The sequence below is a fragment of the Hippocampus bargibanti genome, linkage group LG16, assembly GCF_051943395.1.
Source record: "Hippocampus bargibanti isolate YZ-2025 linkage group LG16, ASM5194339v1, whole genome shotgun sequence".
Lineage (NCBI taxonomy): Eukaryota > Metazoa > Chordata > Actinopteri > Syngnathiformes > Syngnathidae > Hippocampus > Hippocampus bargibanti.
The window spans coordinates 16776729-16791654 of record NC_142749.1 but is presented as its reverse complement, the minus strand read 5'-3'; the positions used below and the strand labels follow the sequence as shown (position 1 = coordinate 16791654).

General features: G+C 41.2%; 1 protein-coding gene across 3 annotated transcripts; it reads left to right on the top strand.

The window, feature by feature from the left end:
• The first annotated feature begins 335 nt into the window (after positions 1 to 335).
• On the top strand, positions 336 to 14358 carry grik1a (glutamate receptor, ionotropic, kainate 1a). Of its 3 annotated transcripts, XR_016117785.1 has the most exons (19): positions 336 to 560; positions 926 to 1093; positions 2095 to 2352; positions 3373 to 3554; positions 3632 to 3685; positions 4297 to 4467; positions 4559 to 4702; positions 5994 to 6101; positions 6186 to 6230; positions 7389 to 7502; positions 7569 to 7772; positions 7839 to 8062; positions 8128 to 8246; positions 9408 to 9625; positions 10592 to 10817; positions 11774 to 12024; positions 12093 to 12238; positions 13041 to 13901; positions 13973 to 14354. XR_016117785.1 is itself a non-coding variant. In XM_089016502.1 (18 exons), exons 1-17 carry the CDS (start codon positions 482 to 484, stop codon positions 12216 to 12218), a joined length of 2637 nt encoding a protein of 878 aa, XP_088872628.1. In that variant the 5' UTR covers positions 336 to 481; the 3' UTR covers positions 12219 to 12238; positions 13041 to 14357. The 3 variants fall into 3 exon arrangements, 2 of the variants coding, with proteins under 2 accessions (XP_088872628.1, XP_088872629.1); XM_089016502.1 differs by having other exon boundaries at positions 7839 to 8008; positions 13041 to 14357; XM_089016503.1 differs by having other exon boundaries at positions 482 to 560; positions 13041 to 14358.
• Positions 14359 to 14926: the final 568 nt, after the last annotated feature.

Genomic DNA, 14926 nt, shown 5'->3' with positions numbered 1-14926 from the left:
AGAAGCCACTCAAATGTTTTATTTGTGAATTATGTTCATTTTTAATACAAAAAGCTAAAATATTGTCATTCGTTAGTGCCATTCTTGTCATATTCGACCAAAGTGTGTACTGTTAAAATGTCCCGTGTGATTTAAATATGGGAATACCAATCATTCGTGATGTTTTATTTTGAAGGAGCTTTGCGGATGTATAGCTCGCCTTGTGTTCCGCTAAAGTTTCTCAGCGATACCGCTGTGTGAGCCTGTGTTGACTCTCTGCCAATTTATGGACTTTTCAAGACTTTGTTCGGATTAATGTTGGGACTGGAATCGGACTGACAGACATTTAGGACTATATTTGCGCGGCTTCGTTAGTTGTTTTTAAATTGACATGGTGAAGGTGACGGAGGTGACCTGCATCTTCGTCATCATCCTCTGGGGAGAGGAAGGAGATCCCGGAGAGAGTTCCAGATGCTGACTGCACGGTACCGTCTACGTGGACATGATGGACCTGCTGGTTGTTGTGGTTCCGGTTCTGGTGTTCCACACGTGGTTTATCGAGGCTCAGGTTTTGCGGATTGGTGAGCTCCACACCCACTTGCGTTTGACGGCTTTCATTACTTATTAAAATTAATCACTAAATATAGAGAAATTAGTATCGAAACATTTTATTTTTATGGAACTGTTGCAGTCTAGTAAGTAGTATACTTCAAGTGCATCCCGTTTTTCTCAAAACGAAGGGAATTTTATTGTTTTCATTTAAAATATCTAATTGTGTTTTTGAGAAAACCCAATGAACACGTCGTTTGACGTCTTATTGTCTTATTGTGCTTCGACTGCTTTATTGAATACACACATTTCTTATAGTTTTTAAATTATTAATATTATTATTGTTATTGTAGTTCATTTTTGTTCAAGTTCGAATCTTCTCTTTCGCGATACCTAGGCGGCATCCTGGAGACTCGCGATCGTGAGTTGGTCAGTTTGGACGAGTTGGCATTCAAGTTTGCCGTCAACAACATCAACAGGAACAAAACACTGATGCCTAACATCACGCTCACCTACGACATTCAACGCATCAACCCCAAGGACGGATTTGAAGCCTCGCGCAGAGGTAACGACTCCATTTTGTATTGCTTGATTGTTACATTTGTTTGATTTTTGTTACTTTCAGTCACCACAGAAGTCGAAAAATAATATATTCACTAATACAGTACGGACTGACTGACAAATAAACTATTTAACTAAATACTTAGTATTATATTTAACTTACAAGAGACCGCTCACTACAGTATTTAGCTTACTAACTATCTACAGTAATCCCTCGTTTATCGCGGAAATGCCGACCGGGACCACTCGTGATAGACGAAAAACCGTGATGTATTGAACACTACATATATTGGTAATTTTACATGTGTATGAGTACAAAAAAATATTTATAAGGCTAAGTTTAATGGAACACAATACAGGTCAGGCATAAATAAGCACAGTAAGTTTTTATAGTACAGTACAAAACTTTTTAATGCAATAAAGTAAACAGTCTACTATGAACTTACAGTATATACAGTATAATATTTACATGTACACTACTGTATAAGTTAAGTTTCAGAAGGCATCGAGGGTCCTGCAGAAGGCTCGGATGGTGATTTATGATGGGTGAGGAACATTGAACTCACAATTTTTTTGCCATTGTTTTTTCTTTAATAATAATAATAATAATATACGTTTAATTTATAAGCTTCAAAACTCTCAAGGTCACTTTACAATCACAGGATAAGTTTTTCTGTGAGTGAGCAGTGGCAGCCACACGCGCCAGCGTTCAATCAACTTAAAATAACTCAAATACTAGATAGAAAGCCAGCTCACAAGCTAATAAATAGCTAATAGCTAGATAGATAGATAGCTCACGAGCTAGATAACAAATAGAGAGCTAGATAGCTAGACAGCTAGCTAGATAGCTAGATTTGATTTTGAGCAAAAATCGGCTCCCATTTCCGGCTCCTTGTTAGGAAACCGGCTCTCTTCGTTCACTTCAGAGATCCGGCTCTAAGAACCGGCTCGTTCGCGAACGACTCATAACTACTAGCTGTCCAGCTAACACGTCCCTTTGTCCAGTGTGCGACCAACTGTCCCTGGGCGTAGTGGCCGTGTTTGGTCCGTCCCACAGTTCATCCGTCAGCGCCGTTCAGTCCATCTGCAACGCTCTGGAAGTTCCGCACATCCAGACGAGATGGAAACACCCGTCGGTGGACAACCGGGACACCTTTTTCATCAACCTGTACCCAGAGTACAGAGCGGTTGCCAGGGCCGTTCTGGACGTGGTTACTTTCTTCAAGTGGAAGAAGCTCACCGTCGTCTACCAGGACAGTACCGGTACGTCGTAGCATTTGACGCTAGCAACACAGCTAACTCAAAATGTATAATATGATGTCCCATTGAGACAATAGGTCCTTTCTGGTTTGTTGACATCATGTTGCTTGATGCACTTGAGCTAACTAGCTATTGAGCTTGCTATCTGGCTATCTGGTTGGCTATCTAGCTGGCTATCTATTAGCTAGCTGGGTAGCTCTCTAGCTGCCTATCTATTAGTTATTTATTAGCTAGCTAATCTTGCTATCTAGCTGACTATCTAGCTCTCTATCTAGCTGGCTACCTTGCTACATGTCTATTTGATATCTATTTGCTAACTACCTATCTATTTTGTATTTTTATGCTATCTATTAGCTATCTATCTAGCTAGCTATATATTAGTTATCTATTAGCTGGCTATATAGCTATCTATCTAGCTGTCTACCTTGCTGCATATCTATTTGCTAACTAGCTATCTAGCTGGCTACTTAAGTAGCTATGTATTTGCTATCTATATGCTATCTAGCTAGCTAGCTATTAGTTAACTATTAGCTAGCTAATCTCGCTATCTAGCTGGGTATCTAGCTATCTATCTATTTGCTATCTATATGCTATATATTAGCTATCCAACTAGATAGCTATCTATTAGTTATCTATCAGCCAGCTAGCTAGCTATCTATTTGAGTTACTTCGGGTTGAGTGAACGCTAGCGCATGCTTGCTACATATCATTTAATATTTATTTGCTAACTACCTATCTATATGATATCTACTAGCTATCTATCTAGCTAGCTGTTAGTTATATATTAGCTAGCTAATCTCGCTATCTAGCTGGCTATCGAGCTATCTATCTATTTGCTCTCTATATGATATCTATTAGCTATCTATCTATTAGTTATCTATTAGCTAGGTAATCTCGCTATCTAGCTGGCTATCTTTATTCTTTATTTATTATTATCTATCTAGCTGGCTACCTTGCGACGTATCTATTTGATATCTATTTGCTAACTAGCTATCTATGCTATTTTTTTTTTTTGTTCTTTAGGTCTGATGCGCATGCAGGAGTTGATTAAAGCTCCCTCCAAATTGAACCTGAAGATGAAAATCCGCCAGCTGACGCCCGGCAACCAGGACGCCAGGCCTCTGCTCAAAGAGCTCAAGAAGGACAAAGAGTTCTTCATCCTCTTCGACTGTTCCTACAGCATGGCCTCGGAACTACTCAAACAAGTATCCTGTAGTACTCTATTACAAATTCCACTCAAGAACGCTACCGATAATAATTTTTTTTGGGGGGGATATTACAGCTTTCGTCCATGGGAATGATGACCGAGTACTACCACTTCTTCTTCACGACTTTGGTGAGTCACAGCACGGAGAATGGATTTAAAAGATAGCGGGTTAGCTAAATAACCATTGAGCTACCCAATTATAGTAACTAACTAGCTAAAAAATACCGGACATGCCACGAAGCTAAGTAATAATAATAACAAATTTCATTTCTAAGCGCCTTTCAAAACTCTCAAGGTCACTTTACAGTCACAGGATCAGTTTTTCTGTGGGTGAGCAGCGGCAGCCATACGCGCCAGCGCTCACTCAACCTGGAATAACTCAAATAGATAGAAAGCTAGCTCACAAGCTAATAGATAGATAGATAGATAGCTATCTAGCTTTATAATAATAGCTAGTTAATAGATAGCTAGTGCGCTAGCTATCTTGCTATGTAGTGCGATAGCTATCTTGCTAAATAGCCAGCGAGATAGCTATCCAGCTAGATAGCTAATAGATAGCGAGCTAGACAGACAACCAGCTGGATAGCTAATGGCTAGTTAATAGATAGCTAGCGCGATAGCTATCCAGCTAGATACATGTATGTAGATAATAGATAGCGAGCTAGACAGACAGCCAGATAGCTAATAGCTAGTTAATAGATAGCTATGTGATGCTAATGCTACTTCCTGTTTGGTCATAGGACTTGTTTGCTTTGGACCTGGAGCCTTACCGTTACAGCGGAGTCAACATGACGGGCTTTAGGCTGCTCAATATCGACGACCCACAGGTGGCCTCCATCTTGGACAAGTGGGCCATGGAGAGGCTACAGGGGCCCAAACAAGATGGCGGACTCATGGACGGCGTCATGACTGTAAACAAATACACAAAACCTCAACACACTCTACTTGATGTTGTTGCAAAGGTGGATTTCACCACGAAATATTTGTCACCACTCGCCGCAGACTGACGCAGCTCTGATGTATGACGCCGTGTTCCTGGTGTCCGTAGCGTCTCAGCGCGCTACACAGATGACCGTCGGCTCTCTGCAGTGTCACAGACACAAGCCCTGGCGCTTCGGACCTCGATACATGAACCTCTTTAAGGAGGTACGGAACTCGGGAGAAGATATTTGCACTCACTCTGACAACCTTTAGCTAGCTAGACATGTAAAAACAACAAATTGGCTGCCCGACTAGCTAAAAACTAACTAATTTAGCAAGTCAACTACTAGGTAAATAACACACTATCTATTTGGCAGGCTAACTGATGATATTGCACGCTAGCTACCTATTTGGTAGCTAAATAGCTGGATATTGTAGCTAGCTTCTCACCTATTTAGCTAGCTACTTATTTAGCTAGCAAGCGACTTACCTATTTAGCTAACTAGTGAGGTACCAATATAGCTAGCTATCTACTTGCCTATTCATCTAGCGACCTATTTAGCTTGCTAGTGACTGACCAATATACTTTGCCGCTGCTCACCCGTACAAACAAATTACGTTACTGTAAAGTGTCCTTGAGAGATTTGAAAGGCGCTTATAAATGAAATGAAATGTATTATTATTTATTATTATTATTATATAGCTAGCTAGTCGCTTACATATTTAGCTAGCTACGTATTTAGCGAGCAAGCGAATGAGATTTTTAGCTAGCTAACTACCTGCCTATTTAGATACTTACCTATTCAGCTAGCTACCTATTTAGCTAGCTAGTGACTTACCTATTTAGCTAGCTGGCTACCTCCCTATTTAGCTAGCTTGTGACTTACCTATTTAGCTTGGTATCTATTTAGCTATCTAGCGACTTACCTATTTAGCTAGCTAGCTAGCGACTTACCTATTTATAATAATAATACATTTCATTTATAAGCGCCTTTCAAAACTCTCAAGGACACTTTAAAGTCACAGGATATTTTTCTGCGGGTGAGCAGCGGCAGCCACACGCGCCAACGTTGACTCAACCCGGAAGTAACATAAAGTTAAAAAAAAGACAAAAAAACAAAATGTAGCTAGCTCGTGACTTACCTTTTTAGCTTCATACGTATTTAGCTAGCTAGCTAGCTAGCATCTTACCTATTTAGCTAGCTATTGACTTACCTATTTAGCTTCCTATATATTTAGCTCGATAGCGACTTACCGTTTTAGCTGCGTATTTAGCTAGATAGCTACTTACCTATTTAGCTAGCTGGCTACTTACCTATTTAGCTGGCTACCTATTTAGCTAGCTTACGACTTACCTATTTCTATTCTAGCTAGCTCGCTAGATAGCTTTCTGACTAAGTTACTCATCCAATAAAGGGACTATTTTAACTTTTCTACATGTGTTAAAAATGCTAATAATAATTTTGATAATAATAATAATAATAATAATAAACCACTTTTGTGTTTCACGTCCAAGGCGCAGTGGGATGGCCTGACGGGCCACATTGTCCTCAACAAGAGCGACGGCCTGAGACGAGAGTTTGACTTGGACATCATCAGCCTGAAAGAAGACGGCAGCGGCAGGGTGAGCGAGTCCACCATCTTCCACGACCAGTTGCACCTCGTTAGCGTCGTAACGCTAACTCACACATCCCCCTTGTCCTCCCAGGGTGTCGTGGAGGGTGTAAATCGCCTCACCAAAAGGTGGATCAAGGTTGGTGTACTGCCATTGTTGTGCGTTTTCTTAGCGTCTCGCTAGTTATTCACATCAGCACGATAAAAATAAACACGACTCGGGCTAATACACAAAGTAAAATAAAAACATGTTTCATCATCATCATCATCATCATACATTTCATTTCGAAGCACCTTTCAAAACTCTCAAGGTCACTTTACAGTCACTTTTTTCCTGTGGGTGAGTAGCGGCAGCAACATGCGCCACCGTTCACTCATCCCGGAATAACTCAAACCGATAGAAAGCTAGCAAGGTAATAGCGAGTTAATAGCTAGCTAGCTAGAGACATCTAGCTAATAGATAGATAGTGAGATAGATAGGTAATAGATAGATAGATAGATAGATAGCCAGCTAGTTAGTTAAATAGCTAATAGACAGCAAATAGATAGCTAGCTAGATAGCTAAAATAGCCAGCTAATAGATAGCAAGCTAATAGCTAGTTAATAGATAGCTAGATAGCTAGCTAGATAGCTAGCTAAGGGATAGCTAGCTAGCTAATGGATCGCTAAATAGATAGCGAGATAGTGTTTTAACTCATTCACTGCCAGACAATGTGCAAAAATGTGTACACTCCAGTGCCAGGGTTTTTGTCATTGTCACTCGAATTCCAGGACCCACAGAATATTGAGTTTTAGGACGACATAAACATTCAAGTCAGCGTAAGAAACCTTAGACTCCGTTTTTTTCATCAGAAAAAAAATAGTTAATTCCTAAATTATATGGGTCTGTAGTTATATGAGCTTGAAATTAGGGCGGATGTACAAAATACAATGCAATCCATACATATTGGTTTATATAGCGCTTTAGCTGAAGCTGTCACAAAGCGCTAACATGGAAAAAAGGGTAAATGCTGCCCCCTTGTGGAAAAGAAAACAACATTGCCGGAGGTCTGACCAGCACTTTATCGGCACCCAAATAGGAAAAAACAAAACTTGAACAAATTTGTGAATGGCGATCATATTTTTAATTCCGGACTAAATTTGTCACTTGCAATGAATGAGTTAAGGAAACGTAGATAGAATCGGCCACTTCGTGGGCAGATCGACTTGTAGCCATTTTCACGCAATGACATCATCGACAGGAGCCATCACGATTGGTTCAAATCAAAATGACTGATTTTTTTTTTATTCCCTACAGATCGCCACTTGGAACTCCATCAAAGGGATGAACCTGATCGAAAAGTCAACATCGAACAGCAACAACGTCACCGACTCGCTGGCTAACAGGACGCTAATCGTCACCACCATTTTGGTGAGGGTCGGCAGCGCCGTAGAGGAGAGAGCAAAACGTGACAAGTTAGCTTTTTTTTTTTATCAGGAAAACCCGTACGTGATGTACAAAAAGCCCGATAAGGACCTAACCGGGAACGACCGTTTTGAGGGTTACTGCCTAGACCTCCTCAAAGAGCTCTCCAACATCCTGGGCTTCACGTACGAAGTCCGACTGGTCGCCGACGGCAAATACGGAGCCCAGAACGACAAGGGCGAGTGGAACGGGATGGTTCGAGAGCTAATTGACCACGTAAGATTTTTCTTAACGTAATAAATACGATAAGAAAAGATATTTGAGCCCAGCTCACCCTTGTAGGTAGCCGACCTAGCGGTGGCGCCGCTAACCATCACGTACGTGCGCGAGAAGGTCATCGACTTCTCCAAACCATTCATGACGCTAGGCATTAGCATCCTGTACCGCAAGCCCAACGGTACCAATCCGGGCGTCTTCTCATTCCTCAACCCGCTATCGCCCGACATCTGGATGTACGTCCTGCTAGCTTGCACCGGCGTTAGCTGCGTTCTTTTTGTCATCGCCAGGTAATAATGGCTTACCTTAGCTGGTCCCGCGCTAACGCTAACCGCTTTTGTGCTTGTCCCGTCAGGTTTACGCCCTACGAGTGGTACAATCCGCATCCGTGCAACCCGTCGTCCACGTTGATCCAGAACAATTTCACCTTGCTCAACAGCTTCTGGTTTGGCGTCGGAGCGCTCATGCGGCAAGGTGATTAAAGAGCAAAAGTGGCTAACTAGCATTCGGGTTAGCGGTAGCGATGTTTTGGGTATGTTCGCAGGTTAGTAACAAATTACGTTGATTTTTATTTGTGATAGGGGAAAAAAGAGCCAAAGTGGCTAACTAGCATTCGTGTTAGCATTAGCGGTGTTTTGGGTATGTTGTCAGGTTAGTAGCAAGTTACGTTGATTTTTGTTGGTAGCATTAAATGAAGTTTAGTAGCATTGGGGTTTGTGTTAGCATTTAGCATAGCGTTACTAGACTTCAGGGTACGGTATTAGCATTTACCGTTTGTTGCGGTTTGTCGCCTTTTGGTTCGTCGAAATTAGCTTTCGATGAATAGCGGTCAAGTTTGAAATAGTCGTAAAAAAAAAATAATAATAATAATAATAATAATTCATTTAATTTAAAAGCGCTTTTTAAAACTCTCAAGGACACTTTACACTCACACGATATTTTTTCTGCGGTTGAGCAGCGGCAGTCACACGCGCCAGCGTTCTTTCAACCCGGAAGTAACTCAAATAGATAGAAAGCTAGCCAGCTAGCTAACAGATAGCTAATGGATAGCCAGCTAGACATTTAGCTAACTAGCTAGATAGCCATATAGCTAAAAAATAGCCAGCTACATAGCTAGCTAGCTAAAGTTAAAACAAAAATAAATATGACAACACAAAGACACAGAGAGCCATTCATTCTTCAGCACTTGCTGTACTTTCTTTGTGACATGAAGCAGTTTTAGATGAAAGAGGAGAGGATCAAAGCGTCCTTTTCAGCATAGTCATTAGCATTTACGTCTAATCGAATTTAAGCTAGCATTAGCTGTGTTTAACTCATTCGCTGCCATTCAACGAATTGAAAAGAGTGACCTGAGCGCGATTCCCAAATTTGTTCGGGTTTTGTTTTTTCATACTTGGGTGCCGAGAAAGCGCTGGTCAGACCTCTGGCAATGTTTTTCTTTTCCACAAGGAGGCAGCATTTGCCTTTTGTTCCATATTAGCACTTTGTTACAGCTTCAGCTGTTATTAAAGCACTATATAAATCAATATGTATGGATTGCATTGTATTTTGGACATCTGCCCCCATTTCAAGCTCAGATAACTCCAGACCCATATAACTTAGGAATTAACTGTTTTTTTTTTTTAATGGTTTCAGGATCCGAATTGATGCCCAAGGCTTTATCCACCCGCATCGTCGGCGGCATCTGGTGGTTCTTCACCCTGATCATCATCTCCTCCTACACGGCCAACCTAGCCGCTTTCCTGACCGTAGAACGCATGGACGCGCCCATCGACTCAGCCGACGATCTGGCCAAACAGACCAGGATCGAGTACGGTGCCGTGAGGGACGGCTCCACCATGACCTTCTTCAAGGTTTGTTTCATTTTAGCTGACCTTTGTTAGCTATTAGCATTTAGCTTCTTCATTCATTTAGCTTTCCCCATTTTGTCTCATCACACACACACACACATGTAGCGCGTTTGTTTATGTTGAAGTCCACTCAAGAGTCTCGAGCACCGTTTCTGAATGACAGTTGCTAGCATAGCCTCGAAGGAATCAAGTCCTCGTTTTCATCTGGATTTCCAAGAGTCTACTTGACGTTTGGATGAAAAGGACTAAAAGCTAGCTAGCTATTTGCTATCTATTTGATATTTATTATCTGCTTGCTATATAGCTGGCTAGCTCTCTATCTAGCTGGCTGACTAACTAGCTTTCTAGCTATCTATCTATATATCTATTAGCTATATAGCTAGCTAGCTTTCTAGCTAATAATAATAGTAATAATAATAATAGTACATTTCATTTCTAAGCTCCTTACAAAACTATCAAGGTCACTTTACAGTCACAGGATCCGTTTTTCTGTGGGTGAGCAGCGGCAGCCACACGCGCCAGCGTTCACTCAACCCGAAAGCAATAGATAGAAAGCTAGCTGGATAGTGAGCTAGATAGCTGATAGATAGCCAGCCAGCCAGCTAGATAGGTAATAGAGAGCAAATAGCTATCTAGCTAGGTAGCCAGCTAGATAGCTAATAGATAGCAAACAGCTATCTATCTGGCTAGCTAGCTAGGTTTCTAGCTGGCAAGCAAGATATCTCTGTATATCTATTAGCTATATAGGTAGCTAGCTTTCTAGCTGGCTAGCTATTCTCTATCTATTAGCTAGCTAGCTGGCTTTCTATCTATTTGAGTAACTTCCGGGGTGAGTGAAGCCTGGCGCGTGTGGCTGCCGCTGCTCACCCAAAGAAAAGCGTATCCTGTGACTGTAAAGTGACCTTGAGAGTTTTGAAAGGCACTTATAAATGAAATGTATTAGTATTATTATGATTATCTGTGCCGCAGAAATCCAAAATTTCCACCTATGAGAAAATGTGGGCCTTCATGAGCAGCAGGAAGAACACGGCGCTGGTTAAGAATAACCGGGAAGGCATCACGCGCGTCCTTACCACCGATTACGCCATGTTGATGGAGTCCACCAGCATCGAGTACATCAGCCAGAGGAACTGCAACCTAACGCAAATCGGAGGACTCATCGACTCCAAGGGATACGGAGTTGGAACGCCTATCGGTGAGGGAACAATTCAAACGGGAAATTTGATTGGGATTGGATTGAATTAGCCTTGATTAGTCTTGCAGTGGAAAATTTTACATTTCACAGCAGCAAAGTGATGAAAAAAGGAAAAGGAAAGAAAGAAGTAGAAAAACAAAATACAGGAGCTGCTGTAAAGGCAACCACTCTCGCGGCGACATCTTGAAGTCAAAACAACCAAAAAAAAAAAAAATAAATAACATAATAATATGACAACAAAAAGACACTGTCAATCGACCTTAAGCACTTTCTGTACTCAAACTATATGAAGCAGTTCGAGATGAGAGAGGAGAGGGTCAAAGCGTTCTTTTCGCCAATGGATTCACAGGGAGGTCATGGTGGAATGTGCACGTCTGCTACAAGCTAAATGTGGAAAGCAAACACGGACGGAGCTGTATCATCCGTTGTCGAAAAGAGATTTGTCTCACATCTCCTATCCCACGTACTTACTGTAAATCCGCTTCAATTCCAAGCTGCGACGGTTCCACAATTCTCCAACAGCACCAACCTTTCCGCTGAACAAACAGGAATGTGAAAACGTTGCCCATCACAGGTGCAAAAAAAAAAAAAGCACAATCGACCCCAGAGCTGTCCCGGCCATGACAGTCAAATGGCACCGACATTCCATCCAATCAAAAACTGTGCTGGCAGATTTGTGCCGCTCAACACAATATCCTACTTGATGAATGTCATAACCAAAAATGCTGAAAAACATCGACCCGCCTAAAAGGTCTTCGGGAAGCCATGATTGGTAAAACTTATGACAACGTAATAGCTAGGTAGCTAGCTAGATAGCTGGCTAGTTAGCGAGCTAGATAGCCAGCCGGGTAGTAATCATAATAACAATAATAGTGCTTGGGAGCCATTTGTGCACTCAAAATGGATTATGATGATTATGATGATGATTCTTTTTGTTTTTGGTTCATTTCCGGCAGGTTCTCCATACCGAGACAAGGTGACCATCGCCATCCTTCAACTGCAAGAGGAAGGCAAGCTTCACATGATGAAGGAGAAATGGTGGCGAGGGAACGGTTGCCCGGAGGAGGATAACAAGGAAGCTAACGCTTTGGGCGTGGAGAACATCGGCGGCATCTTCATCGTCCTCGCCGCCGGCTTGGTCCTTTCCGTCTTCGTGGCCATCGGCGAGTTTATCTATAAGGCACGCCGCAACGCCGACATCGAAGAGGTGAGCCAGGCGAGGCGCCGCTTAGGAAACCGTTTTTGTTTCACGCCATATTTTTCATCTCTTGCCAGGCTTTCTGTTTCTTCTACGGCGTCCAGTCACGCCAGTTTCAACGTCGCGGTTCCACTTCCTCTTCTGGAACGTCGTTGTCCACCGACCTGGAGAGCGGCAGGTTGCTCGGCGATGACACAGAGTAACCGTGGCAACAAAATAAGAGGTTTGTATCATCGCTGACGATAGTCAAAAACAGAATACAGGAGCTGCTGTAAAGACAGCCATTCTCCCGGCGCCATCTTGAAGTCAAAACAACAACAAAAAACTGAATAGCTTTATGGCTAGCTGTCTGGCTATTTGAGCAGGAAACATATTAGCTATCTATTAGCTATCTATTAGCTAGCTAGCTTGCTAGCTTTCTATCTTTTGAGTTATTCCGGGTTGAGTGAACGCTGGCGCGTGTGGCTGCCGCTGCTCACCCACAGAAAAACGAATCCCGTGACTGTAAAGTGACCTTGAGAGTTTTGAAAGGCGCTTTGAAATGAAATGTATTATTATTATTATTATTATTATTATTATTATTATAATAATAATAATAATAATAATAATAGCTAGCTAGATACATAGCTAATAAATAGATAGCCAGCTAGATAGCTAATAGATAAATAATGTGACACAACACAAGTCTTCAATCTTAAACACTTTCTGCAACCTCTTTGTTGCATGAAGCAATTCTAGATGAAAAAGGTGAGGATCAAAGTGTCCTTTTCGCCAGTGGATCAGGGACGTCATACGAAAAAATGTGCACGTCTGCTACAAGCTAAATGTTAAAAGCAAACACGAAGCTGAAACATCCATTGACGAAAAGAAATTGTCTTACATCTCCTATCCCACGTAAATCCACTTCAATTCCAAGCCGCGACCGATCCACATAAGCATTAGCGCTTTAGATGAGTTGGCGAATGCAGTTTAGCAGGCATACTAATATGAATTGCGTTGACGCAAATGTCCTTTCTGTCTTTCAGTATGTCTTTCTGGGCCTTGATGGACAGAACATCGACAGGCTGCCACGGAGCACGCTAACTTTTGAGACAGCGGACAAAAAAAATGACTTATTTTTGCCTGTTTTATTTTTATTTATTTTTTTATTTTGAAAATCAAATTTCCTTTCAATTATGCTCTATTTCCTGTCTTATTTTTTGTTCTCACTATTTTCTTCGGTGGGTGATGATCATCCTTGCTATTTATTTGCTATCTATTAGCTATCTGGCTAGCTAGCTAGCTATGTAGCTAGCTATATCTAGCTAGTTAGCTCACAGTGTAGCTAGTGCGGGTGTGTTTAACATCTGAGCTGCGGAATCAGTACACTTGAAAAAAAGATTTCTTCAGTCGTTTTTAATGAATCTTTTACTTAGTAGGTGATGAAGAATAAGAAGTTATCATATTTAAAAAAATTATGCTGTTATATGCTTAGTCAACATGTGTGACTCACAATTGAAGCACAGACAACCCGGGGTCAATCTGAGGTCAACTGACTGTCATCTTCATCTCGGAGATCTGGCCTTGGATAGAATTTAGGATTTGGGAAACTCCTTTATTACAGAAGCAATTTACGACTTGAAACTCCTTCACAGGAAGAGCTCATTAGCCAGATTACAAATTCATCAGCTAATGGAAAAGACAATGTTTTATTGCTTACAGCTGTCCGTGCTTAGAACTCAAGAGCTGTGGTATTCTAATCAAGAAAACTATGTTTTACTAATGTATCACTTTAATTTGCATTTCCTCTCAATAAATAGTTTGGCAGATGGCTGCAGAATTCAGGCGTCTGTCATGAATGGCAAATCAAGAAGTATGAGATGTCGTCTTGACGGGCCCTGATACAGGTTAGCGATCATCCTTTGCGACCAGTCTTAATCTCTTCATGTAATGACTTTTTTTTATGTATGCCATGCAGATTAATCCCGGGATTGAGCGTAATTGCTAGGCCTGTAATCTCCCCCCGCTGCACCGTCACGATGACCGACGGTTCTCCATCAGAACCCCTGGGGTATTTATTTTTTTTTGCCACCGCCCACTCCTGTCAGGGTCTAATCCGTCATGAATGAGGGCAGGGATTACAGCGCTAACCTTGGCATTCAGCATGTCTGAGCGCAGCGCGATGACCTCACCTGAATGACACGCTGGCTATTTCGGGCTCCTCGACGCACTAAAAAGATTTTTGCGCTACTAAACAGTCAGCGCCGTCCGTCCACATGAGGGGTTTTTATTTTATTTATTTTTATTTTATATTATTTTATTGGAGACACCACAGAAACCTGCAATAAAATAGGATTAAAGCACATTCAGTTGTGTTGTGAAAATAAAAAAAATATACATATAGGTAAATCATATTAAATACATGTAGTAGCTATCTATTTGCTAGCTAATAGCTCATAGCTATCTGTTAGCTAGCTATTAGCTATCTATTCACTAGCTAGCTATCTTGCTATTTATTTGAGTGACTTCCGGGTTGAGTGAATGCTGTCGCGTGTGGCTGCCGCTGCTCACCCTCAGAAAAAAAACATCCTGTGACTGTAAAATGACCTTGAGAGTTTTGAAAGGCGCTTAGAAATGAAATGTATTATTATTATTATTATTATTATATTATTGTTATTATTTGAATTTCACAACGATTTAGTATTTGAGTTTCACAACAACATCAAGGCATGATGACGTTTCTGCAATCACGTGTTGCTATGCAGAATTCCTTGGTCTGAATTTCGATTGGAAGAATACATAATCATGAAATATACAATTAAATAAATAAAAAGATAACAAATATAAAATTACCCCCTAAATGTTTGATTCGTCATATACTTAAAACATATGAAACATCGAGAAAAAAAGACGCGGAAAACAATTCTCCACA

Bases quoted from the DNA above. Each gene is read 5' to 3' on its own strand.
- grik1a (XM_089016503.1), top strand. From the start codon at position 482: ATGATGGACCTGCTGGTTGTTGTGGTTCCGGTTCTGGTGTTCCACACG. The intron at 9,626-10,591 runs GTTTGTTTCATT...TCTGTGCCGCAG, and splicing joins CCACCATGACCTTCTTCAAG to AAATCCAAAATTTCCACCTA. The intron at 10,818-11,773 runs GTGAGGGAACAA...CATTTCCGGCAG, and splicing joins CGGAGTTGGAACGCCTATCG to GTTCTCCATACCGAGACAAG.